The 20697-nt window shown below is 36.0% G+C and overlaps 1 protein-coding gene across 2 annotated transcripts in view; it reads left to right on the forward strand.

Moving 5' to 3' along the window:
• Nucleotides 1-20697, forward strand: part of LOC105491729 (von Willebrand factor A domain containing 8) — a 436474-nt gene that overhangs the window by 269209 nt on the left and 146568 nt on the right. For both annotated transcript variants that reach the window (XM_071081437.1, XM_011758388.2), the window contains 4 exons: nucleotides 8258-8333; nucleotides 10575-10710; nucleotides 13272-13391; nucleotides 18962-19167. In XM_071081437.1, the coding sequence (XP_070937538.1) occupies nucleotides 8258-8333; nucleotides 10575-10710; nucleotides 13272-13391; nucleotides 18962-19167 (538 nt within the window). The remainder of the gene's footprint in view (nucleotides 1-8257; nucleotides 8334-10574; nucleotides 10711-13271; nucleotides 13392-18961; nucleotides 19168-20697) is intronic.

A 20697-nucleotide genomic window follows, 5' to 3' on the forward strand; every position in this document is an offset into this window, starting at 1 on the left:
TCACTCATAGGTGGGAACTGAACAATGAGATCACTTGGACTCGGGAAGGGAAACATCACACACCGGGGCCTATCATGGGGAGGGGGGAGGAGGGGGGATTGCATTGGGAGTTATACCTAATGTAAATGACGAGTTGATGGGTGCTGACGAGTTGATGGGTGCAGCACAGCAACATGGCACAAGTATACATATGTAACAAACCTGCACGTTATGCACATGTACCCTAGAACTTAAAGTATAATAATAATAAAAAATAAAAATAAAATAAAATAAAATAGAAAATTAAAAAAAAAATTACACTGGAAGATAGGCAGGGGTTGAAATGAATTGTTTAACTTCTTTTGCTAAAAATGCAAAATATATTGTTTTTCCTATGATGCAATTGTATCTTCCTTTATGAATATCTATCATAAAAACTCAATAAAACAGGTAAATGATAGAAAACTTAAACACAGATTTTCTTTAAGGTAAGAGTTTTCCAAACAGTGCTTATTTATATACTATTTTTTGTTTGACCTGGGTGGTTAAAGTCTGATAAGCATAAAACTAGAGAATTGGGAATTTTTTCTAGTTGATGAATAGCCAAAATGAGAATAAAATAATTCATGGATTAGAGTGTGTCAAATAATAATATGCTATATACAAAATGCAACTTATATGGTAAATTTTAGATAACATGTATTATGTGAAGATGTATTTTGGGTTATTAACCAAAACAGACATACCTAACCAACTTCATAGAGAACCTGATTCCTCTGGTAGGTTTAAACTGCACCAGACTAGCTTGTTATTTCTCTTGATGATAAAAAATATTCATTTTAACTTTATTTCTTTAAATTGCCTCTGACAAAATATCTTTTGATATTTAATCTCATGCAAAATTGAGTACTGTACTAAAGATGGTACATTATTAGTTTGGTAAGATAAGCTCCCTTAAGTGTAGTATGAATTTGAAGTCTTCAAGAAAAGGAATTTTTACCTGTTTTGTTCACAGACATTCCTCCAATCTCTAAAGCAGTACTCACTGGTATTCAATAAATATTTGTTGAATAAAAGATCATAGAAAGTCCTAACATGAAAAAGTGGTCACTCACTAATTTTGTCTTTTTATACACTTTTATGTTGTTACTTAATTGATAAAGTCTTTTTAAAAAGGTAATATATACTGTATTTACTGCTAAAGATTTACGTGGTGGGTACAGTGTTCATCAGCCACACCCACTGGTTGCATGTGTGTGCATCTTTGTACCCTCATTCAACTTTGTATTTTTATCCTTATTTCATTCCTCTATTTTTTTTTCAAAAAACAATTAGAAAATATGTTTTTCTGTTCAAATAAGGGACCTGCACACTGTCTTTCTTTTTTGTCAGGAAAAAGGAAAATGATGTTCCTGCAAAGAAATTAGGTCATGTTGAATGCCTAAAATTTACGAAGCTGGAAAGCTAGTTTTCAGAGTGCAGAAAAAATATCCATTTTTCTATATACTATTTTAGTAGATTTGTTTTTATTTCTAAAGAGTGGACAACTTAGAACTTTTTCAGTTAGTTAAAATATTCGATTATCAGCATGGCTTTGACTTTGGAAGAATTTCTTTTTAAATAGTGTTAATATAGTAGTAGGAGATGTGGTGGAGGTAAGTAGATTTTGTAAACACATTTTGAAACGTTTAGTTTCCATCAGGTGACTGTTTTGCTGTGGCTTTTTGCTACCAGCTGTTCCCAGCAAGACCCTACCTCTGAAGAGCAGAGTGTTGTATCACCGATAATATTCTATGAATATTATCCCCTAATGTCTTCCTTCCTTCCATAGTTTGGATGTTTTGCATCTGAGCATATTAGTGATGAGTGATTGACTACCAAATAAACTGCCCTACAAAATAACCATTTTAAAATATAGAGTCTTGAGCAGCTTTGGCAGAAATATTTTACTTATACTAAAAGGACTTTTCCCTCAAAGCGTTCCAAATATTCAAAACACTGTATAATAATATTCTTTCTGTCTCTGTCTCTTGCTCTTTTGTCTTCCTTACTTTTTACACTATCACATTTCTTCAGTGTTCTACATTAATTCCTTCTGTAGAGATGAGTAATCTTGGGCTTCAGGAGGTTAGGAGATTGACCAAACTAGGAAAAGACCTCAGATTTAGTCTGGTGCTGGTTTTCAACACTGCAATAATCATAGCTCATTTTGTCTTCTTCTTTTTTCTTTTTTCTTTTTAATTGTACATTGACAGTTTATAATTGTATAAACTTATGGGTTCTGTGAAGAGGGAGTTGTGTGGGGAAAAAAATGTATAGAGTCCAAAACGATGTTATACCTTACGAATACAATGCGAAATAATTAAATCAAGCTAATTAACATATGCATCACCTCAAATAGTTAACATTATGTGTGATGAGAACATTTGAAATTTACTTAGCAATTTTGCAATAGGCAACACTGTTATTAACTAGAAATATTCACCATGTTGTACAATAGAAATCAAAAAGAAGAAGAAAACACGTTCTTCCCGTTCAAAATTCTATACCCTCCTATTGTTCTATCGGATAGCAACACCACTTTTAACAGTGACTGTTTTTGTTTGAGGGGCTAAGGAAGTTTCTTGCCTAATATGGCAAAGTGAATTTGTCTTTTATAGATAGGGCTAGGGGATGGGATGCCACTACTCTGCGGACAGCTCAGACTGTAAACATCAAGGGATTCTTAAACTTGTTTACATCACCTTTTACTAAGTACCACTCTATTTTATTAGTGATAATTCTGTTTAGTCCTCTTTATCTTTATTTCTTTACTCATTTTAAAGTAAGTCTTGTGAAAGTTATGTTCTTGATACCAAGGACTCATCTTCACTTGAAAAATATCTTTTGACAGCGTTTACTTCTCTCAATCAATGATGTTAGGCTTATGTCTTACTGGTAAAAATTGCCATTTAATTCTCTTTTCATAATTAAACTTCTGTTTGAAATGATGAGCAGATGGGCATTGTGGCTCACTCCTTTAATCCCAGCATTTTGGGAGGCCGAGGGGGGCAGATCACCTGAGGTTGGGAGTTCAAGACCAGTCTGGCCAATATGATGAACCACCATCTCTACCAAAAATACAAAAATCTGCCAAGTGTGGTGGTGCATGCCTGTAATCCTACCTCTTCTGGAGGCTGAGGCAGGAGAATCACTTGAACCTGGGAAGCAGAGGTTGCAGCGAGCCAAGATCATGCAATTGCACTCCAGCCTAGGCGACAAAGCGAGACTGTCAAAAAAAAAAAAAAAAAGAAATGGGCAAACATTTTTTCAGTGCTGCCTTTGTTCCATATTCTGTCTTTCCTTTCTCATGTTTGAGTCATATTATTGTGTGGACCATTCCTATAGGCATTTCTATTTTAATGAACTATAAAGACAGAGAAGATTTTCGTCAGCTCTTTGAAACTCTTGTGTGTCTTCTTTCTTCCTCACTCTTATGTTTAACTATTATTAATTTTCTAAAATCAATCTAACTATAAATGAGTTAAGATACAAGTTATTAAAATATCATCCTTAAAGTAAACATCACTATTTTTAGATATTGTGCTCCTCAATAACTTAGAAGATACTAACTTAATGTACCTTCATAAACAATCTTTCAGAACAGATCGTGCTTGCTCTCTCTTTCCTTATTTTGACAAAAACTTGGTCTTTACACAATTTAATTGCTTTTATTACATGTGGAATAATTTTAAATTACTATTGAAATATTAATAACTCTAATTTTTTTAAAAGACTTTAAAGTGCCAAAGTTAAGAATAGAGTTTAGTACAGTATTCCTTTGAGCAGCCCCTTTATTGACACAGGCTTGAGTTGATAGATGCTGTAGTTTGTAAGATAGTCAAAAGTGAGAACAGTGATAACAAATGTCAACACTTAGCTGAACATTCTAATTCATTCATCGAGTATTACTGATAAATGTTTTGTACTGGAAAGACATCTCTTTTTTAAGCTTTAGGCTAAGAACATGTGACTAAAATGTGTTTTAAGTTTTCTTCTCCCTAGTATTGTTATGACACTAAATTTTCATTAGCTTATATTTCAAAGCTGTTTTTGAGAGGAATAATTCACAAGAGGACTGAAGCTGCAGGAAATAAAATATTCTCTTAGGGTCATTGTTTATTTGTGTGGAGAATTAATCTTTTTATCCAAGTTGCTCATAAATGCGGAGCAATTATTTTAATCAAGCACCCTCTGAAAAAGAAATACTATATTGTCTTTAAGAGTCAGTTTATGCTGCCTGTAACAACAGTAGTCACCTTATTACTTACTAAGTTAAAGTTTGCAATTTTATAGTATATCTTGGAAATCGAGCCTTTTCTTATTGTATTAAGTCTTATGCAGACAATAGTGGATTGTTTCCCACTTACATAATGAGGGTAACTTACTGAAACATAAACCTACTAATTTCTTAAGTTCATTATTATTTTACATATTTTACTAGCCTTTGCTTTTTTTTAATGTACTAGATGAAGGGACTTATTACAAGAGCAGAACAAAACCACCTTTATCCTATAAATTTCTCTTTCTCACATACTACTCCACTAAAAGCCACATTTCCCATTTGCATTTATTCTCATTTTAGTCTCTTTTGGAAATCATCTGATTTGTGCTTGTTTTCTCAAACCTGTGATTTTTATTTCTAGCACAAAAGTCTTTTGAGAAATCTAATTTGACACGTTGTATGCTATCAGAATTCGAGTGTTACAGAGCAACTTCATTTTCTTTTTAAAATTAGAATTCAGGTTGAATTTACTTAATCTGCTATGAAGCTCAATAATTATTAAGATAACAACTGAATTTCCTTTCTAATAATGATGCAAGAGTTCCTTTTTCTATTTGGTGCTGGAAGATGACATGTTGTTGCCCATTAAATATGTGAAAGCTGAGGTGAGAAATTCGTTATATTACTATAAAAATCTGTGTGAACACATCTATTTCCCTTCCTCATCCACTCCCTTCTCTATTGCTAGAATATTAACAATAAGTAAGTTTAACTAAACTTTGTTCTTGATTTGTTTAAAACTTTAACGATTAATTTGTTAGCGCTCTCTCTCTCTCTATATATATATATGTCCTGCAGTAAGTTTATAAAACCCATAAATACAGAAAATTGATATATGACAATCCATTTGTTACATAGGGAACATTTTATTCATACTGAAGATTTATAATCACCAATAACTTGCCACAATGTATTTTTCACTTTCCCTACCATCCCACGGGGCTTTATTTTTAGACATAATTTAATTTGTTTTTTAGAGAAGATAAACAAAATTAGATTCTTTGTAAAGTGTAGTGCTAGGGCCATATGAAGCAGTAGATTATGGGGGCAGGTGCCAGGCCCAGGAGAGCCAGGATTATGGCGATGGGAGCTGGATAGGAATCAGGAACAGCAATAGGCCAGAATCCCAGAGAATTAACCGAAGAAACTGGTCAAGTTAGAAGGAGAACCCTTCCAAGTTAGATGCAAATAAGGCAAACAGTCTAAAATTTGTAATTGTCAATAACTGTATTGCCAGCATACCTGTTCAAGCTCCAAAAATGAGGAATCTGATGAGGAAGGTACCCACTGCAACCGTAAGTTCCAATTCAACTCCATCTTAGACATAAACCATCATCCCTTGACTAGTCAATCCCATACATACCTTCTCAACATGACTATACTTTCTAATACAGACCTACAGATGCATTCCTTAGAATGCACCATTTCTTTTTTTTTTTTTTTTTTTTTGAGATGGAGTCTCGCTCTGTCACCCAGGCTGGAGTGCCGTGGTGCTATCTCAGCTCACTGCAACCTCTGCCTCCTGGGTTCAGGCTTTTCTCCTGCCTCAGCCTCCTGAGTAGCTGAGGTTACAGGCACGTGCCACCATTCTGGGCTAATTTTTGTATTTTTAGTAGAGATGGGGTTTCACCATGCTGGTCAAGCTGGTCACAAACTTCTGACCTTGTGATCCGCCCGCCTCAGTCTCCCAAAGTGCCAGGATTACAGGCTTCAGCCACCACACCTGGTAAGAATGTACCATTTCTTACCCCTAAGAGAATTAGCTTTACTCTAACCCACCATTTACTAGAGCAGGTTCCAGATTCTCTGTTTAAAAACAAAATCCAATGATCTAATAAATTTGGAAGTCTGTATATTTTATCCTGCACTATAAACTATATCGTTGACTTTTACTTTTTCGTATTTTTTGTTTATTTCATTCATTCAACAAATATTTATTGAATTCCTCCAGTGAGCCAGACATCTAGATGGGGAACAGAATGAGGGACAGTGTGGACGTGTTCTATATTCTTAGATCTTACAGTCTGTGTGGGAAGATAGTAAAACAAGTACTTACAGTATAGTGTGTTAAGGGCTGAATTAAGGGATATATGGCAAGGGGATCACATAGCAGGGGCACGTAAGCTTGTCTACAAAAGGTCAGGGAAGGGATTTTTCAAGAAGTACCATGTATGCTAAAAAACTGAAGATCAAGTGAAAGGTAGGCAGGCAAGGAACTTTCAGTCACAACAACAACAATAATGATAACAAATATCTAAAGCTGGGATGTAATTACACCCCTGCTATCTGCCAGATACGGTGTTAGACACTTTCCAAGTGTTCTATCAGCAATCCTTTTGAGTGGGCTTTATTACTTACCCAAAATCACATGGCCAATAAGGGGCAAAACAAGAATTTGAATCCTGATTGATCTGACTCCAAGATCTTCTTTGCACTACTCCACAGCTGCCTCTCAAAGCAATTAACTGATTTTTATTATATTTGTTCTGCTAAAAGAAAAACAGTTATTTGATGACATGTTAAGTTTATCTTGTTTTTTATTGTCAAGTGCTATTTATTACTTTTTAAAAAACAGATACACATTTTGCAATTTTAATAGATTATAGTAAAGTTTGGCGTTTGGGTGTACGTTTCACAAGTATAACATCAAGGTCTGAAGTTCACTGTCCAGTAGTGTCTTATACATAGTAGATAGTCAAAACAACACAATTGCAACTTCATGCTTTACTTTGAATAAGAAGTAGGGTAGTTTGAAAAAGTAACTTTGAACTCTTCAAAGACGCTACTCCTATTTTTAAAGTAGTTCTAATTCTCTGTGGGAAATAATCTTAGCTAGAAGGCAAAGATACAAAATTGATCCCCTTAAAAATACCTGACCCTACCTATCACCTGCAACTTCCTTACACACATTTTGGCAAGAATATCCATACTTGATGTGAATGTTGTATCTCATCATGTGAGGAGGCTCTTAACATCAGGATAGCTAACTGTTAATATTTTTTGAAGATCCTGATCTAAAGGAGGGTCAAGTAAATAGTAAAAAGTAGATTTAAGAAATATAATGGATTGCCTTAATCCCAACAGAAATGTTCAAAATCCTATGAAGTAGTTCTTTTTTTTTTTTTTTTTTTTTTTTTTTTTTCCTGAGACAGAGTCTTACTCTGTCACCCAGGCTGGAGTGCAGTGGCGCGGTCTCTGCTCACTGCAAGCTCCGCCTCCTGGGTTCACGCCATTCCCCTGCCTCAGCCTCCTGAGTAACTGGGACTGCAGGCACCTGCCACCACACATGGCCAATTTTTTTGTATTTCTAGTAAAGACAGGGTTTCACCGTGTTGGCCAGGATGGTCTCGATCTCCTGACCTCGTGATCTGCCCCCCTCGGCCTCCCAAAGTGCTGGGATTACAGGCTTGAGCCACTGCACCTGGCCCCATAAAGTAATTCTTGAGTATTCTTGGCATGCGGTATGGTAGTCTGGCTTTGGCACCTAGTGATGGCAGTTTGGGCCTGAATGTGTAATTCCTAGATTTGCTTTGTCTGTCAGCATACCAATCATTACCAAACTTGCCATCAAAATTATATTTAAACAACATAAATGTTATATTTTATATATATATATAAATTTATTTTAGTTTCTCCTCTTCACCCTCAGGAGGTAATTTTGAGGTGTGAAGTGGTTACAAGAGATATTACCAGAAAGAAAAAGAGAAGTGAAGAACCTGGATCATCTATAAGTCTGGATTAATTCTCAAATTCTTTGTAATTTATACTGTATTAAGTCTACAGAGTATTGTTACTGAAATAAATTTCACTTGCTGTTTTTTTTTGGTGGGGGGGAGGGGAAGCAGGATGATGAACAAAAATCTTTTAAAAAATGCACCTGTGCTGTATTTTTACTCATGATCAATCATCAGCTTATTTCCTTACTAACTATAAAATGTGTTGGTTTTACTTTAGGGATACAACAGTACAAACTCTTACACTTCAGCCTTCAGTTAAAGATGGACTTATTGTATATGAAGACTCACCTTTGGTTAGTAATCTAATCATAGAAATGTTTTCAAGTGTATTTTTGTATCATAGTTGTGTTTCAGTTTTTGGAGGATGGATCTCTCATGGATTATGTATTAGTCTGTTTTCATGCTGCTTATAAAGACATACCTGAGACTGGGTAATTTATAAAGAAAAAAAGCTTTAATGGACTCACAGTTCCACATGACTCTGAAGGCCTCACAATCATGGTGGAAGGTGAAAGGCATGTCTCACATGGCAGCAGGCAAGAGAGAATGAGAACCAAGAAAAGGGATTTGCCCTTGTAAAACCATCAGATCTTGTGAGAGTTCCTCACTACCACAAGAACAGTGTGGGGGAAACTGCCCCCATGATTCAGTTATCTCCCATCGGGTCCCTCCCACTGGGTCCCTCTTTTGAATTATGGGAGCTACAATTCAAGATGAGATTTGGGTGGGGACACAGCCAAACTATATCAGATTCTAGTACATTTCAGCCTAACTGGAAAGCGTTCATTCATGTTCATTTTAGGAGAGGATATTTATACACAAATTATTGGGAAGATAACATGTTTTCCTATTTTGTCCTTCTGTCTTCAGAGAGATTTAGAGAATGACAGAAATCCTCTATTGATTTCTTTTCTATTCCAGATTTTTTTTTAAAGTTTACCATCATTTTCAAATGTATACAGTTTGAAAATAGGTAAGGTTTCTAGAAAAGTTTTTAGAAGTGGTTCTATTTAATAAAATATTAGCCCAGTGTTTTAGACAGCTGGGAAGATCCAGTCCTCAACTTCCTACACAAGACCTAAAGAAATCTCAGCCTGCCAGGCATGTCCCTCTGTGCACATGACACCTTTGCAGTAATGGCACAAAGAAGTCATCATGGGAACCTCTGTGGTCCACACCCCAGGGAGTGGAGTCTTTCAGATCTCCTGCCTGAGTTCTTCCAGATTGGGCCTGACTTTCCCTCAACAAAGACCGGGTTGAGGATAGAAGCTACATGTTTTCTTGTTTTAAATTCAGTTATTTTTTTATCCTGAAATTTAAAAAAGAAATTTCTTATAAGTTTTTTTTTAAATGCTTTAAAATAATTGTGTTAGAAGGAATGCTCATTTCTTAATCTGTATTTTCTTAAAATATACCATCCTACGAGAAAAATTAGGATATGGTCCACTTTACGTTATATTTCTTACTATTTTTTTTAATCTTGAGATTTTCACTTAAATTCATTGGATATCTTCTTTTATCCACCCCTCAAAAATGTTTTTAAGACTTTTCTCTAGCTTTCATCTTTCTTTTCATGATGTCACCATCAACCCAGTCACCTTAAATCTAAGACTTTTATTTTTCCTTTCTCCTCTTCCCACCCAAGCAACTGCCAAGACTATAGATTCTGCCTCTACAAAACCTTCAAATCAGTCTAATGCCTTTTATTTCCATTTTTTTCATACCTCCCTCAAATCAGGTTCCCAAACCACTTTTTAGCCAAACTATTCTGCATATTGTTGCCAGATTAAATATCCTAAAGTGTAGCTCCAAGCTCCACTTCTATCATGTGTCAACTCATAACCATTAAATTGCATCCCATTACTTAACGAGGAAGTACCTATATCTTGGTCTGGCAGTTAAACCCTTAGCAGTAGACACCCAGTCTACCCTTCTAGTCCCTTTTCTCACATTTAACTTCTACTTCAGCCAGCATAGACTGTTCATAGTCACTCATTTCTAGATTTGCCCCAGGATTTCTTGAGTTTGACCATTGATTTTTTTTGTCTTGAGTAGCCACCTCTTCTGCCCTATCCATTTTGGGTCTATTACAATTGTATACTCTTTTAAGAGCTTTAACAAATTCAGTGTTCTAATGTCCACAATGATTGTAATGTCTCACTCTTCATGACTCCCATGGCACTTTCTCTATTTGTTATACTTGTTTTAAATCTCTCCTACTCTTGGGTGTGAGATGTTGTTGGGTATCACTACCATGGGAATAATTTTAATACTAAAATGAAATAAAAAGATTACTGTAGAGTTGGCAGTTTAGTAACTACGTGAAGCTTTTGGTAGAAATCCCAAAATTTTGTTTCCAGCTCTGCTATAGATATATGTGTGTGTGTGTGTGTGTGTGTGTGTGTGTGTGTGTGTGTGTGTATTCTCATAACTTAAATAAAGCCAGCTGTTATAAATTCAAAGCAGTAAGTAATGAAGTTTTAATAATGGCTGTCTTCATTTAATTGTTTATGATAAATTTTCTGTCTTCAAAGGTTAAAGCAGTAAAGTTGGGTCACATTCTGGTAGTAGATGAGGCAGACAAAGCTCCAACAAATGTCACGTGTATTTTAAAAACTCTAGTAGAAAATGGAGAAATGATTCTAGCAGATGGAAGACGCATTGTTGCAAGTGAGTATTTTAAAAAGCAATGTTTCCTTTAATGCATACAATGTTTATATCTCTGTATCAAATCACAAACTTAGCTGGGTACCTACTTACAAATAATAAGCCTAAGTTCAATATAACTTAAGTTGCCTGTATTGACAATCATTTATAAAAATTAATACATCTGAATCTAGCTTTGTCAGTTTTAATTTTATAGCCAGCAAGCATCTTTGAAATTTTTAGTAGTAGTATTAGTACAAATCAACTTTGTATTTTTCTACTCTGACAATACCAACATACAACCCTTGTACTCATCTCTCAGTTATTTGTGTATGATTTTTTTTTTCAATTTGCTCATTATAATAAAAAATGCTGGACTTTTTATTTTATAGGTACAGATACATGTGATGAACACGTGTATATATAAAGACGTATATATTACACACACACTCCTACCTTAGGAAGAAGTTATCCTCTGTTTTTTATTATCTCCTGCCCCCCTCCCACACACACCCTTTTTGTTGTTATTGTTAGGAAAAAAAATGAAGAGAGATTAATCTTGTCAGTGTATTTAAACTACAAGGAGCAATTAAGTTTGTCTGATGCAATGTGAGACCATTTCCTAAATTTAAAATTTAAAATGTTTGTGTCCTGAAAGGACTTGAAAATCTGTAACTAGCCATTGAAAATATATAGCCAACCAGAGTAACCAAACAAGTTGAGACTAATAACTAACATCTTCAATACTCAAAGAGAGTATGTAAGGAAAACTCCATTAAAAAGGTACAAGTGCATCACCACAGAGATATTCTGGGACAGCATCATTGCAAGATTGCCATTTTTGAGCCTGAACTTAGCACTAACAAAAGCATTCTAATATTTCAGTTTCACAATGATTTTATGTGAAAAATTAGAATTTGAGTTACCCTGAATACTTTCTCTTAAAAAAAAAGATCATTCAGACTGTCAGAATTCTGCCTGTCCTTATGAAGCATTATGAGGACAGTGAAATGGAAAAGAAGAAGGAATTGCTGAAACACAAGTGTAGTTTAAGAAGTAATTATCTCCTGGCAACCTTCAACATTCTCTGATATATTTTTGAGGAAGAGTCATTATAATTTTAAACCCAAGTATGATTGTAGCTGACGTTTTGAAAAAGAGCACTTGAAGCTCTTTTCAATGTAGTTTCATGAACCATCACTTGTAGGGTTACATTTTTCATTTTCTTTACTTTTTAAATTTTTCATTTTTTATTGTCATTTTTGTTTTGATTAACTGATTAAATTTTGCCTATAGCCACATACCCTTGTTATTTTCCACTACTAAGATTAATAGGGATCAGAGTTAAAACTATTGGTTGTATTGCTGTACATGAATATGTACATGCTGAAAGATTACTTTTTGGTATCATAAAAAATGAGAGTAGGTTCTTCCAGACTCATCTCAAATAAAGCTGTAGGTACTTCACAACTATCGTTTTTTAAAGATGGGCAACCTAAGGGTGGGGCTTAAATAAATTAAGATAGCAAGTGGTTCTTCCTGAAATAACCATAATAAAACTTTTACTATCTTAAATTATTTTCTGAAATGTACACTAGCCAGTAGAAATACCTTTCACATTTACACAAAGAAAGCCCTAGTCAACTTAAGATCACTTATTTTAAGAACTATGGTACAATCCCATGATTGGAAGTAAATCAACATTGTACTAATGAGTTTGACTAGGTTTTTAAGACCTTTATTCTATTAACATGTATTTAGGTTGCAGGGTGCATGATCTAAACAGGAATAACTCCTTTGCTGCGTAATGGCGGGCTCTATGCAAAAGGATGTGGTTACTGATTTGATAAAAAGTAAAGAAAGTTTGGATTATCCTTTAGCTATTCCTATTCCTTGAATTCTCTCTTACTATGGATTACTTTTTTTTTTTTTTTTTTTTTTTTTTTTTGAGATGGAGTCTCGCTCTGTCACCCAGGCTGGAGTGCAGTGCTGCGATCTCGACTGACTGCAAGCTCCACCTCCCGGGTTCACGCCATTCTCCTGCCTCAGCCTGGCGAGCAGCTGGGACTACAGGCGCCCGCCACCGCGCCTGGCTAATTTTTTGTATTTTTAGTAGAGACACGGTTTCACCGTGTTGGCCAGGGTAGTCTTGATCTCCTGACCTCATGATCTGCCCACCTCGGCCTCCCAAAGTGCTGGGATTACAGGCGTGAGCCACCATGCCCGGCCTCCCTTATTATGGATTTCTATCTTTAATTTTTTTAAGGACTAACAACATCTCAAGCCAGGCTTAAGTACCGTAAGTCTACATTTGGACAAGGTTGCTTTTTTTTAGATATACACTGAATGTATATAAGAGTGCAAGTTCCTGTATAATTTAGTATATGCTTTATCAGTGTTTGGTTCTTGAGCAAATTTTTTTCAAGAAAGTTTTTGTTTCTGCAACCAAGTTATCACAGCCAAATATCTTAGAGCTTTTTATAATTGAACAGTATAACTATTTATGTTATCTTCAAGACTGTTGCTTGATATTTTTAAGAATTATTAAATATTGATAAAGAATAAATAGAAATTTTGTTTTTCAGATTCTGCTAATGTGAATGGAAGAGAAAATGTTGTTGTGATTCATCCTGATTTTAGGATGATTGTTCTGGCAAACAGACCTGGATTTCCTTTCCTAGGCAATGATTTCTTCGGTACCTTAGGTAAAAACTGTAATGATAATAACAATACCAATAAAAACCCTGCTGTAATGGCTGTCATTGAATGCTTATCATGTGCTATGCCACCATCATAATCACCTTGTGAGAATACTTATCATCCCCCTTTTAGTGAAGAAAAATATCTGATATTCAGAGAGGTTTTTGTTTTGTTTTGTTTTTTTCCAAGATGGAGTCTCGCTCTGTCACCCAGGCTGGAGTGCAGTGGCATGATCTTGGCTCACTACGACCTCCACCTCCTGGGTTCAAGCAATTCTTCTGCCTCAGCCTCCCCAGTAGCAGGGATTACAGGCATGTGCCACTGGGCCTGGTTAATTTTTGTATTTTCAGTAGAGATGAGGTTTCAGCATGTTGGCCAGGCTGGTCTCAAACTCCTGACTTCATGTGATCCGCCTGCCTCGGCCTCCCAAAGTGATGGGATTGCAGATGTGAGCCACCCTGCCCAGCCCAGAGAGATTATTTTTTGATAGTGTCTGGGATAATGAGTGGTGGACTTGGGCTTCATATCTAAGTCTATCTGATCCCAGAGTCTTTTTTCTTAAACCATTACACTATACTTTGTTGTTTAGGAATTCTTGGAATAAAACACAAAATGAGAAATGGTTTTACTTTTGTCACATCCCCCTAACCATGAAAAAGATTGAGGTCAGCTCTGAGAAGACTGATTCACATTGATTGGAGAGGCCCTGGGATAAACTTACTCATCAAAAGTCTTTAAGAAGGACTTCTCTTCTCTATAGCAAGTATATAATTCTGGACTCTCACACTCAATATGAAGCAGGCCCAGTCTCTGAGTGGGATCTTTGATCTAGCAATTACCCATAAAGGAATTTATCCAAGGAATTTACCTATACAATGTTTAAGTACAAGGATAGGCACTATAGCATTGTTTATAGTAGAAAGTATGCAAACAACCCTAATGTCCATCTAAGTGGGACTGGATAAAGAAATTCTTTTGTATCCACACAGTAGAATGCTATGCAGCTGTTTAAAAACAGAGAATAAGTTTACTGATGCTGCTATAAAAAAATCAATACTCAAAATAGTAATTGAAACAATAAGTCAGTAAAGTGGGTATAGTAGTTTACCCGTTCATGTGTTTTGGAAAAGGCAGGAGGGATGGATACATGCAAATGCTTGTACATGCATAGAATTTCTCCAGAAAGGTCCACAAGAATCTGATAAGGCGTTGTTTGCAATGGAAGTTAGGGATGGGAATATAAAATACTCAGTTATACTGTTTTGTAGTTTTTATTATGTACAGATGTTACCTTAAAAGTTACTAACAATTCGTAGATTACTGATGCACTTAGAAATGTAATAATGTAAACACACCAAAGAAAAGTTGTTTCTAATTGTAAAGAGGTTTGAGTTATTTTATTGTTTATAGGTCACCCCTTATACCCCAAGTCACTCCTAATGCCTGTAAGAATACTCTCTGTTCTGTCTCCATCTTCCATCCACCTCCAAATCCTCATACTGTGCCATCTGCTCTTGTTTCTCTTATCTACCCCTATTCATCCTAGTCACTTCTTATTGATCTTTAGCCCTTTGCTCACTTTCATTCTCTGCAACCCTACTCTTCTTTTGGAGTGGTTGCAATATATACATATGTGACCCATCCAACTCCCTGGCCTCTTGGCTCCTTGGATGTTTTTATTCCAGCGGTCTTATACCATATCTTAGCCATTCATGGCTAGTTTCTATAACTGACACTTCTATAATTTCTGTTTCCTATTCCTATTCTGTCCTCATTTGTCCTTGGGATTTTTATCTCATCCATGCATTCACCACCTCCAGTCCTTCCAGCTACTCCCTGTAGTACACCAAATCCAACAACTCTTCAAATGTGTGAGAAGCTTCAATCCATTGATCCTACCACCTTTTCACTTACCCATCTTGATATATTTTCTTCTCCTTTACCTAGGCTTTTTTTTTTTTTCTTACCTAGCTTCAATTCCATGATCTTTCACATTTATGACTCCCTTACATATATTCTTCAGCTTCCCTGTTTCTCTCTTAGCTTGTCTTGTGCACTTGGAACCCCTCCGCCCTGGTTACTGCCAACTCTCTGACAACATTGAACCTACACATGTACAGCTGAATGTGGTTAGAAAAAGCCCAAAACTGACCAATGTCATTTCACATTCTTAGCAGTGGACCTCAAGTGTCCCTAAATGCAATCACACCATGCTTTGCTAGACCTTTCACTTTCCTCTTCTCATATGATAATTCTTATCTTCTCTCTCCTCGCAGCTCCAACACTGCTGCATGAATTTCTTTTTGTTTTAAAATTATACAATACTTGAACATTCAATTACTGCAAGTGATTGAAATATAGAAGGGCTTATGGAGGGGAAAGGGAAATTCTCCTTCATTTTCCCACCAGTCTCATTCCTTTCCCATTGCTAACCAGGATTCAGTTTACTGACTTTCTTTTAGATTTCTGTTACTTTCTCCTGTCTTCCTACTGCACTGAGAAAAATGAAAGCAATTAAAAACGAATGTCCACAGACTCCTACAACCAAGTCTTCCACCTACGATGTTCTGCTTTCCCACTTGTTGCAGGTCAACTGTTTGCATTCCCATCTAGAGGGAGTTCCTCCAGATGAGCACCAGATCCCACCTTCTGAAGGTTGCTGCTCTAGCAGTTCTGCCCTCCCTCTTCTGTATCAGCAACTTCCCTACATTATTCCCATCTGCAAACAATCAAGCTATTTCCTTCATCTTCAAAACACACACACACACACACACACACACACACACACACACACCCCTCTTAATCTTACTCTTTTTGCCACCTATTGCTACTTTTTTTTCTTCTCCTTTGTAACAAAATTCCTCACAGTCCTTTGTACTCAAAAGAGTTGTCTACACTTGCAATTTCCATTTCTTCTGCACCATCCTCACTTAAATTCATTCTAATCAGATTTTTGCTCCCATTACTCCACAGAAATGGTTCTTATCTAGGTCATTAGTGACTTTTCTTTTGCTAAATCCAGTGGTTGATTCTTAGTCCTCGTTGTACTGAATCTACCCGCAGTATTTAATATATTATATAGTTGATACAGTTAGGCACTTTCTTCTCCTTGATGCATTTTCCTTCACTTGACTTCCAATACTTCTTCAAGTATGTTCTTGGTTTCTTACCTTAATAACTATTCCTGCTCAGCCTTATTTGTTGGAGCTTGTTAGAATGTCCCAAGGCTCAGGCCCTGGTCCTCTTACCTATCTATACTCATTCCTTTAATAAAATCAGAATGCCTCATGTTTTAGACTACCAATTATATGCCAGTTATTGCCAAATATTCATCTCCAGCCCAGACCTTCCTCCTGAACTTCACACTCATATCCAGTTTCCAGTTCAATACCTCCTGTCTTGAATTTAACATGTCCATGATGAACTTACTTTTTTTTTCTTAAACCTAATTTATAGTCTTTTGTAAATCTCTCTTAATGACAACTCCAAATTCATTTTTTGTTTCTCTCTTTCTCTTATGCTCTTTTCCATATATCCTGCAATCTTATTGGCTATACCCTCGAAATATATTCAGAATTATCCTGCTTTCCCCATCACCTCCATTTGCCGCCATTCTGATCTGAACCACCATCATCTCTTACCTGGATTACTTCAAATAGTTCCCTAATGGGTCGCCCTGCTTCCAGCCTTATTCTTGAACTGTGAAATATCTAAGGGTCTACTCTACTTTTAAGCTAACAAGTTAACTTGCCACAGAAGGCTTTCATGGAAGAAGACACTAGACTCCTGAGTCAGAGACAAAAGAGGAATGAGTCTTCAGCAAAAGCAGTAGTCAGAGTATCAGCATTTGTGCTGCTTCCTCAAGCCCCAGTTCCCACAGGGCAACAGAAAGAGGGCCAAATGATACCTGCACTTAGTGAGATGCCTTATAGAAGAGGAATCCTGAGCTTAGGTAACCCAAATTACCTTCTTACAGAGAGAGAGAGAAAGAGAGAGAGAGAGAGAGAGAGAATATATCTTCCAAGGCTGCACTGTGTGCTCTACAAATATTCTTGGAAATACAGTCAATGTGGTCAGTGCCTCTGCTCACAAGGTATTTATCTTCCTGTGCCCTTTTGTGGTCTGTTCACAGCATAGTAGTCCACGCCTCTGCTAAAATCCTCGGTGGCTTCGTATTGTATTCTGAGTAGAGGTACAAGTATTTACAACAGTTTTCAGTATCCTACACAGTATGTCTCCCACATCCTTCTATGTCTGTAACCACATGTCCTGTACTGCTTGGTGCTGCTCTATCCACTTCCTCTATTCCATCTACTCTGCTCTCCTGCCTCATCCATCCACATGCCAGGTATGCCTGCCTTAAGGTCTTTGGATTAGCTGTACCAGCTGCCTGTAATGCTCTTCCCCCAGGTATCAACATTTGCTCAGATGTTACCTTCTCATGAGGTTTACCTGACTGACCTCCCCCATCATCACCATTTCTACTGTCCTCATTAATCATGATTTGATGAGTGAATGAATGAGGGGTCAATTATCTTTTTAGGTTAGTGATAGGTTTTATTTCCAGCAAAAAAGGCAAAAGCCATTCTTCACCTTTGTATTTGAAAAGCTTTAGTATATGAGATAAAATGTTGAAGATATCATGGCTTTCATTTTATTCAATTGCTTTTAAATACACACATACAAAATAATTGTTCAAATGGTTCCTAAATCAAAGTAAGATCTTATTGCTACCTTACTAGATATCGTCATTTTCTAAAATGAATATATTAAATAATGTAAGTCTATTTACTTTTACTTCCTTTGATCCCTGGTCTCTCAGATTATGAATCATAGAATTATTTTTCTAGTACATTCTCTTTTCTCTGAATTACAGACGAAATATTATGTTTCTATATTCTTTTTCTTGATTTTAATTTAGACAATATCTCTACAGGTTTACTTTAGCAAATACTCTAAAGTGTATTCTATAAATCTGCACAAGATACAGATTGTTTAGAGAGTGATGCTACTAATTCTCCCTTTTTTAGTGCATAAAGCAGCATTTTAATGAGATAGATGTATATAATTTTTGAAGATACTCAACATCTGTTGAAGTTGAAAAGGTTGTCTCAGAACCGTTTGAAGAATATATTCCCATTAATAGAAAAGGAATAAATTATCTAAACTCTGTTTGTGTATGTGCATTTTTTTAAGAAGTACTAATACAGGTCTGGAAAAATAAATACACTGAACATTAAGACTCAGTGCTTTTGGGGGAGGGAGTGGCATTGGCAGAGACTTAAAGGAGAATTTTTTTTCCTCTTTGTATTGGAATATCTTCCCATGAACATGTATTCAAGTATTACGTAAATTTTTTAACAAAAATAAATTCATGGAGATAAACCATCCATCACCCAGTTTTCTTTTCTTTTGCCTCAGTCATTTGCTTTCTTCTCTGTACCATCCTATTGTTGGATGGGCATTCTGTGCTTCGATGAGCAACCAATGGCTCTTTAAACAACCATTCCATTTTTTCCTGTGACATCGTAATGGATTTGTTGCGTGCTGAATGTGAGTCTTTTCTCCCCTTTAGGTGATATTTTTAGCTGCCATGCAGTTGATAACCCCAAACCCCACTCGGAGCTCGAGATGCTCAGACAGTATGGACCAAATGTGCCTGAGCCCATCCTTCAGAAGCTTGTGGCTGCCTTTGGAGAGCTGAGGAGTTTGGCTGACCAAGGGATTATTAACTATCCTTATTCTACCAGAGAAGTTGTCAACATAGTCAAACATTTACAGGTAGGTATGGCACACACCTGTACATAAGAGCCATCACTCTCTTCTTTATTTTTTATTTTTTCAGACTGTACAGTTCGTACCAGAGTTTTTAATTTCCATAAATATAATAATGAGTCAGATTACATAATTTGAAATGTTTATAATCTAAGTTATAAATATAGTAGGCCAATGAACATTATTATCTGTTCAGCTTTTAAATTAACTTTGGCAAAGTCTTCAGTCATTACTGAGGAGTTAGGAAATTTGGTGGAAGGCCGTTGTTAGAGGGCAGGTGAGGCAAGAGAGTGAGTCAGTGGGGAAACCTTCCTGTTCTGTTATTAGGCTTTTTACAACAAGCATGTGGTATGTGAGTAAAAAATGTTTTTATTTTGAAACAAATCACATGGAGACAACAGCAAACAGAGTAGGAACTAACAGTACTGATTAAATACCTGTAAATACTGCAAGAAAATTTTATGAGATAGAGTAGGCAGGAGAATGAAATTTCCTGTGACAATGTACAATGTGTTCTCCACCTTACTAAATAAAACAAACAAATACAAAATGATATAAGTCTTACTTACAGAACAAATAAGGGTCTCCAAGCCAACAGTCACAACCCAACAACTCTTGACCTCCGCCCTATCCCCAACCCTCCAAGAAAACCCTAGAAAGAAAAGTAGAAAGGTGGGGTGGGGAGAGTACACAGAGGGGAAGATGTTGATCCAAGGATACAAAGTTCCAGTTAGACAGGAGAAATAAGTTTTTGAGATCTATTGCACGGCATGGTAACTGTAGTTAATAACAATGTAATGTGTATTTTGAAATTGCTGAGAAAGTAGATTTTAAGTAATGGTTGTACCATAAAGTGTGTTAAATGATGGATATATTAGTGTGATTTAACCGTTCTGTAAGGCATACATACATTGGAATATCACATTGTACCCCATAAATATATGCAGTTATTATTTGTCTATTAAAAACATATGGAAAAAACAAGATTAAAAATAAAAGCTTTGTTCTGCCTATAAAACCATAAGTCCAGTTCAGCCAGCTCAGAACCCATCACCTAAAGAAAATCAAAGCAGACCCAGGAAAGGACTCAGAGGACATGAGCAGTGTAAATTCAGTTGTAGTCATACTTGTTTTCTTGCCCTCTACTGCTCCCTGTTTCTCTGTTGTTTGTCCTTTTTAATGTTCTTTCCTTCTTTTCTTGTTGCTTTATATTTTCTTCTTCATTTACTCACAGACCGACTTTTCTGAAAACTTCTGTATAGATATTTAACATGCTCCTTTACTTAACTTGCATTTTTTAACTGTTCGATCTGGTACTCATATTAAAGGCAGGAGATTTCAGAAAGCAGTGACAATCACTGACACCAGGATCTAGGCACTGCTCTAACATTTGAGAGGAGGAACTGTTCCCCCTCAAATTCTGGCATTTATTTAAAAAGGAAAATATTGTTAAGTCATCTGAGCAAACATTAAAAGAGAAAAATGTCTACATTTCTACTACCCGCTTATCTGACAAGGCCAGTAAATTTCTGCTAT

The sequence above is a fragment of the Macaca nemestrina genome, chromosome 16 (genome assembly GCF_043159975.1).
Source record: "Macaca nemestrina isolate mMacNem1 chromosome 16, mMacNem.hap1, whole genome shotgun sequence".
Classification (NCBI taxonomy): Eukaryota; Metazoa; Chordata; class Mammalia; order Primates; family Cercopithecidae; genus Macaca; species Macaca nemestrina.